This window comes from Anabrus simplex, chromosome X (genome assembly GCF_040414725.1).
Source record: "Anabrus simplex isolate iqAnaSimp1 chromosome X, ASM4041472v1, whole genome shotgun sequence".
NCBI classification, from domain to species: domain Eukaryota; kingdom Metazoa; phylum Arthropoda; class Insecta; order Orthoptera; family Tettigoniidae; genus Anabrus; species Anabrus simplex.
This window is the reverse complement of record NC_090279.1, coordinates 215,981,922-215,998,561: the sequence shown is the minus strand read 5'-3', so window position 1 is coordinate 215,998,561 and position 16,640 is coordinate 215,981,922. Positions and strand designations below refer to the sequence as shown.

Genomic DNA, 16,640 nt, shown 5'->3' with positions numbered 1-16,640 from the left:
TGGGCAATACAAGTGGGCCGTGTAACACTAGAAAATGGACGGTTCAACTTCAGTAACATCTTACACGTGTCAGCCTATGAATGAACACAATAACTAAGTCAACAGTGTACAGCTACAGTGGGGACAACGAGAATTACAACATACCTCCAGCTCAAATACTGTTTTAACAACCACCGCGTCATAATTTTAACTCACATCACGTTTTTTTTTATGCAAACACTTTTTAACAGGCACTTCATATTGTGTGTCTAATACTTTTAGTTTATTATATTTATTTTACCAAGGATAACCCTATGCCGGATCGAAACATCTCTACTTAAAATTTCATCTTAATTGGATGTAATATTGAGTGTTGACGAGGAAGATCTGTAATAAATTCTTTCCTCCTCCATCCTCTTTAGGATGATGCTCCCTCTTCCCACACAGAGCTGCCATTATGTTCGTCCAATTATGTGTGTTCCTTCCTTATTCCTCTCTCTTTCTATCTGACTTGACTTTACTTGACAATTGTTTGTTCCTTTCCAGCTCTTATATAATTACTAGACATCGGATCTTTAGGTTCCAAAAGGATAAGTTTTAGACGCCTATGTAGGTGGAAAAGATGTATAAAAATAGATTCTTATTTGTTTAATAGGTGCAATGAAATTAACGAAGAAGTACTATACAAGTTCAAAATAATAATAAATTAAAAATACACTGGCAGAAGAAAATATCCAAACACCATGAAATAAGGAATGTAGAATACGGAAATTTTGGCATTATATTTGCCGAGATAACATATTTAATTGATTAAAGGTACAAGACCACAGGTTAATATCTGCATGAGAAAAGCCATCACAAATGTGCCATGCTGGTCCGTACTAACTGGTGTAATCACCTCTGTTGAATGCAGGCATGCAAACGTGCCAGTATTGTGTCGTACAGGTGCCAGATGTCAGCTTTTGGGATGGAGTTCCATGCCTGTTGCACGTGGTTGGTCAATACAGGGACGGTTAAAGCTGGTTGTGGATGATGCCGTAGTTGTCGTCCAATGCCGTCCCATACGTGCTCGATTGGGGACAGATCGGGGGATCGAACAGGCCAAGGCAACATGTCGACACTCTGTAGAGCACATTGGGTTACAGCAGTGGCATGGGGGAGTGCATTATCCTGTTGGAAAACACCCCTGGGAATGCTGTTCATGAATGGCAGCACAGCAGGTCGAATCACCAGATGGACGTTCTCATCTGCAGTCAGGGTGCGTGGGATGCTACTGCTGTCATAGGAAATTGCTCCCCAGATTTCCCGGTGTAGGTCCAATTTGTCGACGCCACAGAGAACTGGAACGCAGGCGCTCACCTGGCCTCCTCCCAACCAACACACGACCATCACTTGCACCAAGGCAGAACCGCCTTTCATCGGAAAGCACAACGGACCTCCACTCCATCCTCCAATGAGCTCTCGCTTGACACCGCTGAAGACGCAGACAGCGATAGTTTGGGGTAAGCAGAAGGCATGCCGCAGGGTGTCTGGCTCAGAGCTGTCCTTCAAGTAACCAATTTCACCAGGTGATACCAATATAAATGGTCTGTTATTGGACATTATAAATTTTCCAGCTAACTCATTCCTGGTTGCCAGCATTTCGTCCCTGTGTGCTAGGCTGGGCTCATCATTTGGTACCTAACACACCTACCAAGACGCTGGCCAGCCTACCACACGGGAGCGAAATGCTGGCAGCCAGGAATGAGTCAGCTGGAAAATTTATAATGTCCAATAACGGACCATTATACTGGTATTATAAATTTACTCATTCGGAACAAATATTTCAGATGCCCTACGTGAATGAACATCTTAAAAAATTACCAGGTGAGTTGGCTGTGCGGTTAAGAGCACGCGGTTGGGAGTTTGCAATCTGGAAGATAGTGGGTTCGAATCCCACAGTCGGCAGCAGTGAAGATGGTATTCCCTGGTTTCCCATTTTCACACCAGGCTAATGCTGGGGCTGTACCTTAATTAAGGCCATGGCCGCTTCCTTCCAACTCCTAGGCCACTAGCAAAAAAAAAAAGTAATCGATTTCTAACTGTTCATTGTGTCACTGTGTTGCCAACTGCCGCTCAAATTGCTGCTGCAGCGCAGTCCGCTGCGTCACAGCCATACGCCGAATGCGGCGGTCCTCCCTCTCGGTGATGCCACAGTGACGTCCGGAGCCCAGTCTTCTTGCAAGCGTACCTTCTCGTGATCACTGCTGCCAGCACGAATGCACAGTGGAGACATTCCTGCCAAGTCGTTCTGCAGTAGTGCAGAAGGAAAATCCACCTTCATGTAGCCCTATTATATGGCCTCGTTCAACTGCAGTGAGCTGTTGATACCAGATTTAAAAGGAAAAAACGTTCTTATGGGATCAGAAAGGTAAAAAATAGATTATAACATTGAAATAGGCGCGTATAGGCACTATAAAATTTTCATTTAGTGTGGTGGTAGGTACATAATACAGATAATTGTCACAGACAGGCTTGAGAGGGTTTTACAGAAAATAATAGGTAAAACCCTTAAGATCCGATGTTTAATAATTACAGATCTATGAAGAAAGAAGGGGCGATCTCCCCTCATTATCCCCAGTTCTGTTACATCTAGTTCTCAGCCCCCAGCCAGCTTCACCAAGAGAGCAGAGGAGGTGTTATCATGACAGATCTTCAGTCTTGATGCATGTGGAGAGGATAAGAAGAAAAAGGAACAAACAGAAAAATGGAAGAGGCAAAAAAACTTTAAATAGATAAAATCGAATACAGTAGAACCTCGATCCTAAGTTCCCGGAAACTACGTTTTCCCTATTGGGCGTTCAAATTACTGGTCCCATGAGCATCCTAATTAAATCACGTAGTAAAAATCCTGCATTATCCATTCCTCGAAGAAACTATTTCCCGGATCAACCGTCCAGAAATTTCAGTCCCATCAACACAAAATCCTCGATCATGCATTTTTCAAGAAACTGCATCTCACGAAAGGACGGCTACAGCATACTTACGGATCTTGGTGTTAACATCTCGTCATTGCGGTAATTTGAGGAAGTACTGTACTGGAAAAGCGATCGGCGGCGAACTTGCATAAGGAACCATCTTAGCATTGCATTCGGGTGGTATTGTTTAGAGAATCCGAGGAAATCATAAAGCAGAAAGTGTCCAGAACAATTGTAAGGAGACATAGCACATTTCGACAACTCTACTTGAAGACAGAACAAATTTAGTCAAATGTTTGTACTTGCAAAACGTGTACATTATGTCCAGGGTTAGAAGTTTATCTTTTTACTTTTTTCTAGTGTATCGCCGAACAGGTTTTCGGCATTTCCCTCAAGACACTGTATAGTCACTGGCTTTCAGGCAGGAATCGAAACTGCTCCTTCTTTAAGTAATACAAATTTACAGTAGTATTTTAATATCGTACATGATTATGTTATCGAGACCAGAACAGATGTTGCACCTAACATACATAAAGCCATGGTAGGTTTTGGGATTGCCTATTACTGTTTTTGTACTAATATAAGACTGGGAATTTCACGCTTTTGTGTTAAAATGTTGTAAAAACTTCAGTCGTTTTATTTGCGTACGTTACATTTAAGCTTTGTATCATTTCGCACTCGTACCGACTTGTACAGCGAGCACGCTTTTCAGCTGAGTTTAAGGTCATGAATAATCGTAATTTCGGAAGTGTTAATGATATTTTTTCTCTTTCCAATTTGATTGTGATTAGTGACAGGCAGAACTGAATTTAATGCATTCGAGAACTTGAAGATCGATACTTACATTCGAAACAATTCATAACCATATTTCCAAGTTCAACATAACCTTGAAAAGCCGATGTAGGCCTAATTTATGCGGTAAAAGTTTTCTATAAACTAACAACGAACAGTATACCGGTGACCAAACAAGAATGGAAGATAAAAAAAAGAGGATTTTGTCATCATGTTGGGCGTTTTTGTATCTAATGTGCTTTATTTTATTAGATTGAAGAATTAACAACTACCTGTGGTCAATTGTTGTTTGGCTTGCCGTTACGGGTATTAGGTTTTTCAAAGAGTTTGGCTCTGACTGATCAAAGTTGCTGAACTGAAAGAAGATTTCAGAGCAAAACTGACAAAGTTTCCCAAGTAAAATTGAATGTAAAGTTTCGAGATTGTTAAGTCGCGTACCAGTAATTCATGTTTGAAGCTGGTCCCACGGTCTAACTTGCTTGCCTCTCACCTGGAGGGCCCGGGTTCGATTATCGACCAGGTCAGCCATTTTTACCTCTATATAAGGGCTGGTTCCAGGTTCACTCATTCTACGATTACCTTTAATTGAGGAGCGAGCTATTGAATGGTGAGAGGGCGGCCCCAGTCTAGAGAGCCCGGAATAACAGCCGAGAGGATTAGTCACACTGACCATACGTCACCTCGTAATCTGCAGGCCTTCAGACCGAGGGCGGTCGCTTGGTAGGCGGAGGGCCCATTGGGGCTGTGGTTTGGTTTAGTTTAGTTTAGGAGTCTTTATAAGATTATAACTATACATATTTCATTGTTGTGATGTTAACCAAATTGTTGATGGTTCATTCATTCCCGGATTTTCCGTTTTCCCGTGTTGTACGGTTTTTTTTTCTGTGGTCCCTCAAAAAACAGAGAATTAAGGTTCCACTGTAAAGGGAATGGGCCAATATAACAAAACTTTTGTCCTCGTCTTTATCCTATTTTCCTATACAGTATATCACTTGGTTGTTCCTTTCCAGTATTACGTATGGGTAACATTATAAAAACATGAGATGCAACAGCTTTTATCTCTAGATATGGTCAGTTTTCTCACCGATAGTCGACCTTCACCGCATGTACCGAATCAGCACGCATCTTTGTCTTGAGTTTGTTGCGTACTCTACTAGCAGTAACAATCTCGAGGTAGTTTAGATCGGCAGGATCACAGAAGCCTTTGCGGCATAATATGGAGCGATACCTAATGGCCAGCACATATGTTTGCCCCTCCTTTGTGGATCTGTAAAACATGGTACAACATTAGGACCACAGCAGTCCATAACTTCTAAACACAGTTGTAAAACACAACCACTTATTGCGTAGAAATGACTCACCTCCTCAGAATCCTCTCTGTCCTGACCAGCTGCAGACTGTCAGAGACCCGAGCTTGGCACGTTATGTATCCCTCGTGCTTTGTATAGACCAGGAACTCAGCGGCGTCCTTTGTTGGGTGTAGCTCAACAGTGCTGGTGTCGGTCTTCTCGAGTGGAGCACCCTCGAGATAGCACTTGGTTGAGTTTTGGTGCACTCTCTCAGGATGGTCCACTCGCAGGTACAGTTCGTTTCCTTCCGTGTTGTATCTGGAACAACACCATGTATATTGTACCACATGCTTCAGATACGTTTTGCTAAGTTGCGTGGCCTAAAGTAACGTGCTTTGCAGAAATACTATATTTCTCCGAATCCAAGACGATTTTTTTCTCTCAGAATCTCATGTGCAAAACCAAGGGTTGTCTTGCATTCGCACCCTAACAGTAATGAACACAACAGTAACCACGCTGCTTCACTTCACACAAACACCCCTCCCTACGCATAAATCTCGGCCTTCAGAGTCCATGTCTTGATCTGGCCTGTAGGCTACATAGCCACAGCAACTGGTTGTACAGTAGTATTTAAATATTTTATTATTAATGTCCACCTTTTCAATACAAACTGTACAATGTTTTACATTACATTTGTGTTCAGGGATTAGTTTCAACCTAACTGTAGGTGATCATCAGCCTTAAAGCAAATCAACACAAATACATCGAAGAAAATAAACAATGTATAGACACAAAGGTCTTAAAAAACGGTATGCGCAACTCATCGAGTTGAAGTTAAGACTAGTTACATAAAATAAAATTCCGTTGTAAGTTCAAGCAATTTAAGACACACTGCAGTGTCAATGACATAAAAATGAAATATACATACCATGTAAGAAATTAAGGTAAGGTTTAAGAAATGCGCTGCACTACGTTAAACAGTTGGTCTTTGATAGAGATTCATAAAAATCTAGTGCGCCGCACTACATTAAAATGTTGTTTGCGATGGAGATCCTTAAATTGCTGGTCAAGGATGATGCATAGAAGTTCAATCAAGGCTGGCTCCTTAAATATGATGCTTTCTATTCAAAATTCAACTGAGCTGAAGTCACGCTGTCCTCTCAAGATATTCATATATTCAGCATACATGAATGCGATGCATGATGTTAGAAAGGCTCTTCTGTTTTAAGAATCTTGAAACATGATGATTGTTGCGTATGGAGGTCTAAATACATAATAGTAATTAAGGGTGGTTGGATTTCGCAGTTCAGTGTGGACTGTACAGTTGACTTGGATAAATGACAGCTAAGATTGAGTTATGTTAGGGGGAAGAATATACTTAAATGACATATGTCGTATGGGAATCACCTCGTGTTGCAACAAGTTGAGCAAAGCTGGAAATGAAGCATGAATGAGGAGTGGCATGGATGAGGTTTCAACGAACCCTTGAGAAGGAGGTGTGGGGAGGAAGAGAGGAGAGAGGAAGGAAGTTAAGCGGAAAGGAAAGGGGGGCGGGTGTCAAGGCGGGGCTGAGGGATTCTTCACATCCCCAAATCCATAAACGAGCGGCATAAAATACATGGTTTATCGAGCCTTTACTGTACCAATGCCCAAAAGTGATCTTAAAAAAGAATTGAACAATATTCGTATGATTGCAAAAATTAGTGGATACAATAGTTATTTCATTGAAAGAATTATCAATAAATACAAATATCGCCCTTTAATCACTTTGAAAAAGGAAAAACCCAATGTTACTTTATTTTCTACCTTCACGTTCAACGAAGAAACATTAGTGAAAAGGCGGGGGTGGGGCAGTCAAGTTGGGGCTGAGGGATTCGGGAATATAGACGATTGCCTAAGTACTGTAAATAGAACGAAAAATTGGACCTCGACTATTTGATTTTGTGTTTCTGAAAATATGAATGAGCAGGTCAAATAGAATATTCGGTTTTTTGGAAATGTCAGTAAGATTGTAATTTGGATTAAAATATTGGTCCAAATTTATAAAGCAGTTTTCCGCTATGTTAAGGAGGGGTCCTTTATTCATAACTTCGAGGATTTCCATATCCTGCTTAATGTCAGTAAACTTGTGTTTGTAATTGTGCATGTGTTGTCCTACTGCTGAAAATTTATTGTATTTTAGGGCATTGACATGTCCCAAGTATCTTTTGTTAAAGGTCCTTCCAGTCTGTCAAACAGAAGAAAAATTACAGCTGATGAATTTTATCCTATATACTCCTGATTTTGAAAAACTATTAGTCTTATTAATAGAAGCAGAGTTGTGTAAGATTGTTGCATTATTATTGATAGTTTTAAAGGCTATTTTAACATGATGTTTCGATAGGTTTAAAGGCTATTTTAACATGATGTTTTTTAAATGTTACTGACTATAAATTTCTTTGTTGAACGTGAAGGTAGAAAATAAAGTAACATTGGGTTTTTCTTTTTTCAAAGTGGTTAAAGGGCGATATTTGTATTTATTGATAATTCTTTCAATGAAATAACTATTGTATCCACTAATTTTTGCAATCATACGAATATTGTTCAATTCTTTTTTAAGATCACTTTTGGGCATTGGTACGGTAAAGGCTCGATAAACCATGCTATTATATGCAGCTTGTTTATGAATTTGGCGATGTGAAGAATCCCTCAGCCCCGCCTTGACACCCGCCCACCTTTTCTTTCCGCTTCACTTCCTTCCTCTCTCCTCTCTTCCTCCCCACACCTCCTTCTCAAGGGTTCGTTGAAACCTCATCCATGCCACTCCTCATTCACGCTTCATTTCCAGCTTTGCTCAACTTGTTGCAATACGAGGTGATTCCCATACGACATATGTCATTTAAGTATATTCTTCCCCCTAACATAACTCAATCTTAGCTGTCATTTATCCAAGTCAACTGTACAGTCCACACTGAACTGCGAAATCCAACCACCCTTAATTACTATTATGTATTTAGACCTCCATACGCAACAATCATCATCTTTCAACCTTTATTGAACTTCTACGCATCATCCTTGGCCAGCAATTTAAGGATCTCCATTGCAAACAATATTTTAATGTAGTGTGGTGCCCCGGATTTTTATGAATCTCTATCAAAGAGCAACTTTTTAACGTAGTGCAGCGCATTTCTTAAACCTTACCTTAAATTCTTACATGGTATGTATATTTCATTTTTATTTCATTGACACTACACTGTGTCTTAAATTGCTTGAACTTTCAACAGAATTTTATTTTATGTAACTAGTCTTAACTTCAATTCTACGAGTTGCGCATACAGTTTTTTAAGATCTTTGTGCCTATACATTGTTTATTTTCTTCAATGTGTTTGTGTTGATTTGCTTTAAGGCTGATGATGACCCTGTCCCTGAATGTAAATGTAAAGTAAAACATTGTACATTTTGTACTGAAAAGGTGGACCATAATAATAAAATATTTAAATACAATTAATCACAGTTCAATACGGATCTATCATATTGAAATTTTTATGGTTGTACAGTCCCTCTGTGTAACATCACTAGTTCTAGTGAAGAGAGAATGACATTCTACTTGACAGGAGGCAGGCTTGCAGCGTGAGCAACATTCCCCTGAATAGATAAAAGAAAATGTCCCTGTACTGGCCTACTGGCCTCTACAAAAACAATTCTCAAATCCACAGAATGGCATCAAAAGATGTGAGCCTTTGAATTCTTAGAAGGCCATGGGTACTCAGTGGTAGAGTTATGTGTCTACTGTACCTGACACTTAGTAAAATTAATAGTTTTACAGACAGCAGAAATATTTTTGTGATGGATCATCGTATTCTAAACTGTGCAGCGTTTCGGCACCACTTATGTAGATCATCATCATCGCCATTAGTAGTAGTAGTTGTTTCTTTTTTTACTATTTGGTTTATGTTGCATCGAGACAGATAGGTCTTATGGCAACGATGGGATAGGAAAGTGCTAGGAGTGGGATGGAAGTGGCCATGGCTTTAGTTAACATATAGCCTGGTCTGAAAATGAGAAACCACGGAAAACCATCTTCAAAGTTGCCCACAATGGGGTTCGAACCCACTATCTCCTGAATGCAAGCACACAGCTGTGCGCCCCTAACCACACGGCCAACTCGCTCGATAGTTGTTATTTTTGTTAACTTACAGTAAATACAGTATATAGAAGAGGAACAGTATGTAATGTAGTTAAGCTTATTTAATTGCATACTGACTTTAAAATACCTAAGGTACGGAATCCAAGCCAGTATACAGCGGATTATTGCACTGTTGCTCCAAGATGTACAAACAAAAGCCTAGGAAGAGGAAAACCTAGGTTAGTGAAGGAGACCTGTACAATGTGACCTCTACAACAACTCAACTTGCAATTCATAAGATTGGTAATATCTTCCAGAAATTATAACGAGAGTGGTATAGCTACTAGAACAAAGTTGGAAGTACAGCAGCCCTAACACCCCAGTCTCTACTCTGTTGTGACAGCTTCAAATCCCTACAGTACAGTATTTGTATGGGATAACTCCGAATGTCTCATCATCATCATCATCATCTGGGTATCCTTCCAGTGGTCCGGGTAGGACTTTTGTGGACAATGTGCCTCCATGAGTTCCTGCCATCTTTCTTTCACATCCTGCAGTGTTGTTCCTTTCTCGATAAGGTCTGCATTTATTTGGTCCAGCCACCTTCTTCTGGGACGTCCAACAGGTCTCCTTCCAGGTACTGCCATTTCCAAGTATTATCTGGGGGTTCTAGTCTCTTCCATGCTTTGCACATGCCCAAACCATTTCAACCGTGCAATGTGTAGTCTTTCTTCCATCGTACAGATCACTTGCACGTCATTTCTAATGCACTAATTACTAATTCTCTCTCTTCTTGTTTTTTGCATAGCAGATCATAAAAATTTCATTTCACATGCTTGCAGTTTGCTGACGCCTCTTTTCAATAACACACAGGTCTCTAACCCATATGTCATGATTGGCAGGAGGTAAGATTTGAACATTGTTTGTTTGGCTTTTATGGGAACTGCTTTGTCCCACACTAGATTTCGTACCTGATAGAAGAACGTGGAACTTTTTGTCACTCTGTTCTAGATTTCCAATTTAGCACTCCCCTGGTTCAATACAATACTTTCAAGAAAGCTTCACACATTCAATTATCTCTCCATGAAGTTTGAGATCACATTCGCTGGGTGTTCTACTCGATTTCATTGCTACTGTTTTATTCTTACTTACCGTTAACTTATATTCCTTAAATTTGTTGAGCCAGCAATCTAATTTCCTTTGGACTTCTTGCCCTGTTTCTCCCCAAATGGCAACATCATCTGCAAACACTACTGCATTCAAATCTCCAGGTTCTGCAGCTTTAATTTCTTTAACGATTAGATCCATGAGCACAAGGAAAAGTATTGGAGATAGTGCACTGCCTCGTTGTACATCTCTCTTTGTTTGGAACAATTCAGATCTACCATTCCCTATTTGTACACTACTTTCACAGTTTTCATATAGCAGTTGGATCTTATGAATTAGAGAACTTGGAGCTCTTAGTTTATGCAGACATTCCCATATTTTGCTCCTTGAACACTGCCATAGGCTTTTCTATATCAAGGAACACTACTATCAGATCTTTCCCTTTTCCCCAGTACTTTTCCATTAGTGTCTAATGGCAAAAATTGAGTCTATTGTTCCTCTGTTGCCTCTGAAGCCGTGTTGTTCTTCAAACTGATGTTCTATCCATGTTCTTAATCTTTTTGCTATGATCATTTCCAATATCTTGAGACACTGTGGTAGCAGGGTAATTCCTCTGTAGTTTGCACAACTTTCTTCTGCTTCCTTTCTTGAATAGTGGTAGGATCAATCCTTTTTTCCATTTATCTGGTATTTTATTTTCTCTCCAGATTACTCCTAGTGTTCGATGTAGGCACTGAAGACCTTGTATGCCTGCAGCTTTGATTATATCTGCAGATAATCCATCCATTGGAAAGTTGTGCAAACTACAGAGGAATTACCCTGCTACCATAGTGTCTCAAGATATTGGAAAAGATCATAACAAAAAGTGAGATGGACAGCAGGCAATGGTATGTTGATAAACGGGGTTAAAAGTCAGGTTGTGAGTTTCACAAATAGAAAAAGTCCTCGCAGTTTTAATTACTGCGTTGATGGGGTGAAATTTCCTGTTGGGGATCATTGTAAGTATCTAGGTATTAATATAAGGAAAGACCTTCATTGGGGTAATCACATAAATGGGATTGTAAATAAAGGGTACAGATCTCTGCACATGGTTATGAGGGTGTTTAGGGGTTGTAGTAAGGATGTAAAGGAGAGGGCATATAAGTCTCTGGTAAGACCCCAACTAGAGTATGGTTCCAGTGTATGGGACCCTCACCAGGATTACCTGATTCAAGAATCGGAAAAAATCCAAAGAAAAGCAGCTCGATTTGTTCTGGGCGATTTCCGACAAAAGAGTAGGATTACAAAAATGTTGCAAAGTTTGGGTTGGGAAGAATTGAGAGAAAGAAGAAGAGCTGCTCGACTAAGTGGTATGTAATACCAATATAATGGTCCGTTATTGGACATTATAAATTTTCCAGGAGCCTAACTTAGCACACAAGGGCGAAACGCAGGCAACCAAGAATTAGTTAGCTGGAAAATTTATAATGTCCAATAACGGACCATTATATTGGTATTATAAATTTACTCATTCAGGACAAATATTTTAGGTTCCCTATGGGAATCAACATCTACATCATTAAGTGGTATGTTCCGAGCTGTCAGCGGAGAGATGGCGTGGAATGACATTAGTAGACGAATAAGTTTGAGTGGCGTTCATAAAAGTAGGAAAGATCATAATATGAAGATAAAGTTGAAATTCAAGAGGACAAACTGGGGCAAATATTCATTTATAGGAAGAGGAGTCAGGGATTGGAATAACTTACCAAGGGAGACATTTAATAAATTTCCCATTTCTTTGAAATCATTTAGGAAAAGGCTAGGAAAACAACAGATAGGGAATCTACCACCTGGGCGACTGCCCTAAATGCAGATCAGTATTGATTGATTGATTACTCCTGGTGATTTTCCTCCTCTCATAAGCTTCAGGGCATTTTCTGTTTCTGACCACGTAATTGGTCTTTCTTCTTCTCCATGTTTGATAGGTTCATTGTTTTCAAGCTTCTCTTCTTCACTGCCATTTAACAACTTGTCGAAATAGTTTCCCATTTCTTCTCTGAACGTCTATCGTAACATAATGCCCTTCGGTTCAGAGTCCTAGGTTCAGACCCCAGCTGGGTTTGGGATATTCCTCTAACTTACCCCGCTTTGTGGCCAGGATCGTTAAGGTGTCAAGTCTAGATGGTCTGATATCACGCTTAGCCGACTCGAGTCCTGTTGGTCGCAAACATTCTCATCAGAGCAGGAAAGGTGGTGGTATACAATTTCTATACTAGGTTGCGTGCCAAAAGCTTGGATTCAGTTCCAAACCTGTCCACAGTGTTTACAGTAAAACATGGTTAGTGCGTTCCTCATTAACATGTTTTCCTATTTAGCACATTATAAATTCAAAGTCCCGAGTTTCATCGTATTAATCTATGTAAAAATACCTCGCTTTGTCGCGTAATGAATTTTACCTATTACCGCATAGTACGATGACATACTTCCTAGTCCTGAAAATGTTTTGTCATCCTTGTGAAAGAAACTTGATTTCCGACTTGGGTAAGACACATCGCAGCAGCTACGTGATTATCGGAAAAGGCCGTCCTGAACTTCAAAGGATAAGAAGCATTTTCAGGGAGCGAGCCGTTAGCCTCAAGAATGTTCAGTTTTGCTTGCCAGTTAGCAGCAAGGTTGCTGAGTAACAAAGTGAGCCTGTTTGTGCTTGTATTTCGCATTTCATTCAGAAGTTAGAAATTTATTTTGTGTTGAGTCGTACAGTGAATTGTAGCAAAGATTTGTCACGTGATATGGCAGCCTATATCTCGATTAGGAACATTATCTCATGAAACTGACTAGCATGGTGCATATGTTTCATGCAATAGCCTAGTTATGGATACGGAAAAAGTTGTGGAATTCCTTAATAATGAAGACAAAATTAAAATCTGTCAGAAAATGGACTGGTGTCTGCATCTTAAAGTGCACAGAAGTCGTGAATGTTGAACTTACACCTTTATGTTACGACTCGATCATTCAGGTTATTTGAAGTTTATTCAAAATGACGGCCAAACACATTCTTCTCAGTCACTCGTGGTAGAGTGTAACCTTAAATTAATTGTCTAAGAGTGTGACCAGAAAATAATATTTAAAAACCCACTGCTCTGAAATAAAAGTTTCCTATGAACATTTATTTTAGAAAGAGTGTGATCTGCAATAATACTTTGCTATATTTATTGGCCCCCGTGAACATTTTCATATTTGTTGTTTAGTATTTTTCACACCATTTAGTGCACTTATATTATAACCACTGCAGAAAAGGATTTCATATTTGTTCTCTCATGCTTTCACACCTTTTAATATTTTCCTCTCATCTTTATAAATGGTAGATATAGTTTTCACTGTAACCGCGGATATGTGACTTAAAATACCCTCATTTCAGAAAAATTCGTATCTGTTTTTTTCCAGATCCCTGTTAGATAGTTTTTATTTGTATAATACAGTTGAAATTGGTTAAAAGGTCCCTCTCTAGTGCGTTTCCCTGGCTATTACATCATTATTCCAAAGTCTCAGTCCATCTCCTATTACATACATTAAAGAAACCTGGATAACACATTTACACCACTCTTTACTACATTCGTAACATTCCCACCACAAAAAAATTCAGTTAGCGTTCCCAGCCATGTTGCGACTGGCCTGGGTGAGGATTTGGTAGAGAACTTAGTTTCACGGCCCTAGTGTGTTGGCCCACAGCTGCAGTGAGCGTCATCAAGAACGACGAGGTGTTTTACAAAGACTTTAGTATTACTTACCTAGACTCACAGAACATGCTGATACTATGAGGAATATTGAACACTTTTGCGCATCACCATGTTGTGGGCGCTTCAGCTTCAAATGCATGGCTAGCACGTGGTAATGTTTACAGTCCCGTGCATGTCTGTTAGTGGATCTATGTGATGGAGTGATAATATATTGTCAAATATTTACAAGGAATGTGGGAGCTGATACATTACGGTAGTTAAATTGACCGACAATATTAGGCTTAAAAGTTAGGTCTTACGTGTGGAATAGAAAGATATTCACGAGCCTTCGTTTGCACATATTGCTATCAGAAGGGATCTGGTATCTCTTTTCACATGTGAGTAGAAATTGAACTGTTAGAAAATAACTTCCAATTACCATAAAATGAAATAAAGTTATAAAATAATGGAGAACTGAACAGGTTATAGGGTAGTTGATTCAGAGAACACATGGACATTAAATTTAGAATGTTTAGGCTTTTCCTTCTTCTTTTTTCTGTTTGCCTTTTTCCAATTCATTGGGGATAATTGTTCTGAAAAAGACTACATATTTTTCCTACAGACTGTGCGCCGGTATTAAAAATTTGATAAACCTGGGCCTAGAATCCATAAGATATGATTGATAAAGCTTGATAAAACCCTTTTAATATTAGGGTAAGGTATTGCTTCAAATTATTATCCATGAACTGAAAAATGATTTACTGTATTAGTATCATAAGTCTAAGTTTTCCATTTTTTCACACTTGCTTTATAATAAGAAAATAAAATTGTTAATACACTATTCTAGAAAAATCTGACAATATGAAGTCTAAATAAAGCTCATTACAATCTTGTCAGTTCTAGTCTTCATTAGAAAATGCTAATCAAAATAACTATTCAACTACCATGTTACTCTTTTTGCAGTGCTTTACTTTCAACTTCATTTACTGTATTTTCTTTCTGGTGTAAATCAAGGTGCTCATATTAGTGAAAAATTAGAATGCACTTTTCAATTTTTATTTGTGCTCAGATAATGTTTATTTAGATTGAGTTCGTAAAAGCGGTAATACAGGTATTTAAGAAGAAAATATTTTGAGGAGGGTTTTACATCTTAAATTATAACATTTCTACTTAAGCCTAAACCACTCAGAGAAACTCAAACTAACCCTAGACATTAATTTCATTTTAAGAAATACACAATAGAGGCAGACTACCACCACCAGTGTAACGAATGTCAGGCAGCATTTACCTAAATCCAAATCAGACAGAAATAATTTAACTTCTACTCATCCAATGACGTTATTTCATATCCAAACCAAAACCCATGGCACCACAGGCCCGAAAGACCACGACCTACCAAGCGGCTGCTGCTCAGCCTGAAGGCCTGCAGATTATGAGACACCAGGCAAGATGGCTGTGCGGTCAGGGGCATGCAACTATGAGCTTGCATCCGGGAGATAGTTGGTTCGAACCCCACTGTCGGCAGCCCTGAAGATGGTTTTCCATGGTTTCACATTTTCACACCAGGCAAATGCTGGGGCTGTTCCTTAATTAAGGCCACGGCCGCTTCCTTTCCACTCTTAGGCCTTTCCTCTCCCATCATCGTCATAAGACCTCTCTGTGTCGGTGCGACGTAAAGCCCATTGTAAAAAAGAAAGATTATGAGGTGTCAAGTGGTCAGCACGATGAATCCTCTCTGCCGTTATCTCACAGTCAGATAGCCCCGCGATTGTAATCACATAGGCTGAGTGGACCTCGAACCAGCCCTCAGATCCAGGTAAAAATCTCTGACCTGGCCGGGAATTGAACCCGAGGCATCCGGGTAAAAGGTACACACGCTACCCCTACACTGCAGAACTGGCATTTCATATTCAGAAAATTATAAAAATAAATTTATCTGATTGTTTTACAAAGATTTCTGTAGTCATGCACTTTTTAAACAATCTGTTCAGAGAAGTGGGTAAAATTTGCTGTAATAACTTATCAGAGAGGAATCATAGCTATCTGTCTTTCACAGAAAGATTTTATTTCACAGGTTTCCTTTGTGTTGATATTGAAGATTATTGCTATCAGTACAGGATTTCGTAAATATGTCATTAATGTGTTCTCCAGTCTGCTGAGAGACAAGTGATTTTTATCTCACGATATGTAATCACACTGAAGTTGTAGACTGCTGTCATTTGAACATATCTTCGTATTTTCAGTAAAGCTAAAGTGTAGAGACTAGGTTTCAATTAGGCTACATGTATATACTCCGAATGTTCAAACAAATCAGTTACAACATGACCCCTTATATTAAAGTGAGCGACATGATCATTTTTGAGGTGCCGTTAGGCCTATATATGGCTCGTTATTTCCTGTTTTGGGGGACTGAAATTCAAATATGTACTTATTTATATACTGTATATTCATTTTTGCAGTAGTGTATTCTTTCAGTCTTCTCACCCTGTCTCCTAAAGGTTTTTTAAATTTCATTTATGGTTCAAACCCCACTGTCGGCAGCCCTGAAGATGGTTTTCCGTGGTTTCCCATTTTCACACCAGGCAAATGCTGGGGTTGTACGTTAACGCCACGGCCGCTTCCTTCCCAGTCCTAGCCCTTTCCTGTCCCATCATCGCCATAAGACCTATCTGTGTCGGTGCGATGTAAAGCCAATAGCAAAAAAAAAAATCATTTT

General features: G+C 39.5%; 1 protein-coding gene across 1 annotated transcript in view; it reads right to left on the bottom strand.

Annotated features, from left to right (window-relative positions):
- LOC136886794 (adhesion G-protein coupled receptor G4) overlaps window positions 1–16,640 on the bottom strand; it is an 87,347-nt gene that overhangs the window by 44,280 nt on the left and 26,427 nt on the right. The window contains exons 4-5 of the mRNA XM_068230966.1: window positions 5,090–5,335; window positions 4,813–4,995 (exon numbers count right to left, since the gene is read on the bottom strand). Of these exons, the coding sequence (XP_068087067.1) occupies window positions 4,813–4,995; window positions 5,090–5,335 (429 nt within the window). The remainder of the gene's footprint in view (window positions 1–4,812; window positions 4,996–5,089; window positions 5,336–16,640) is intronic.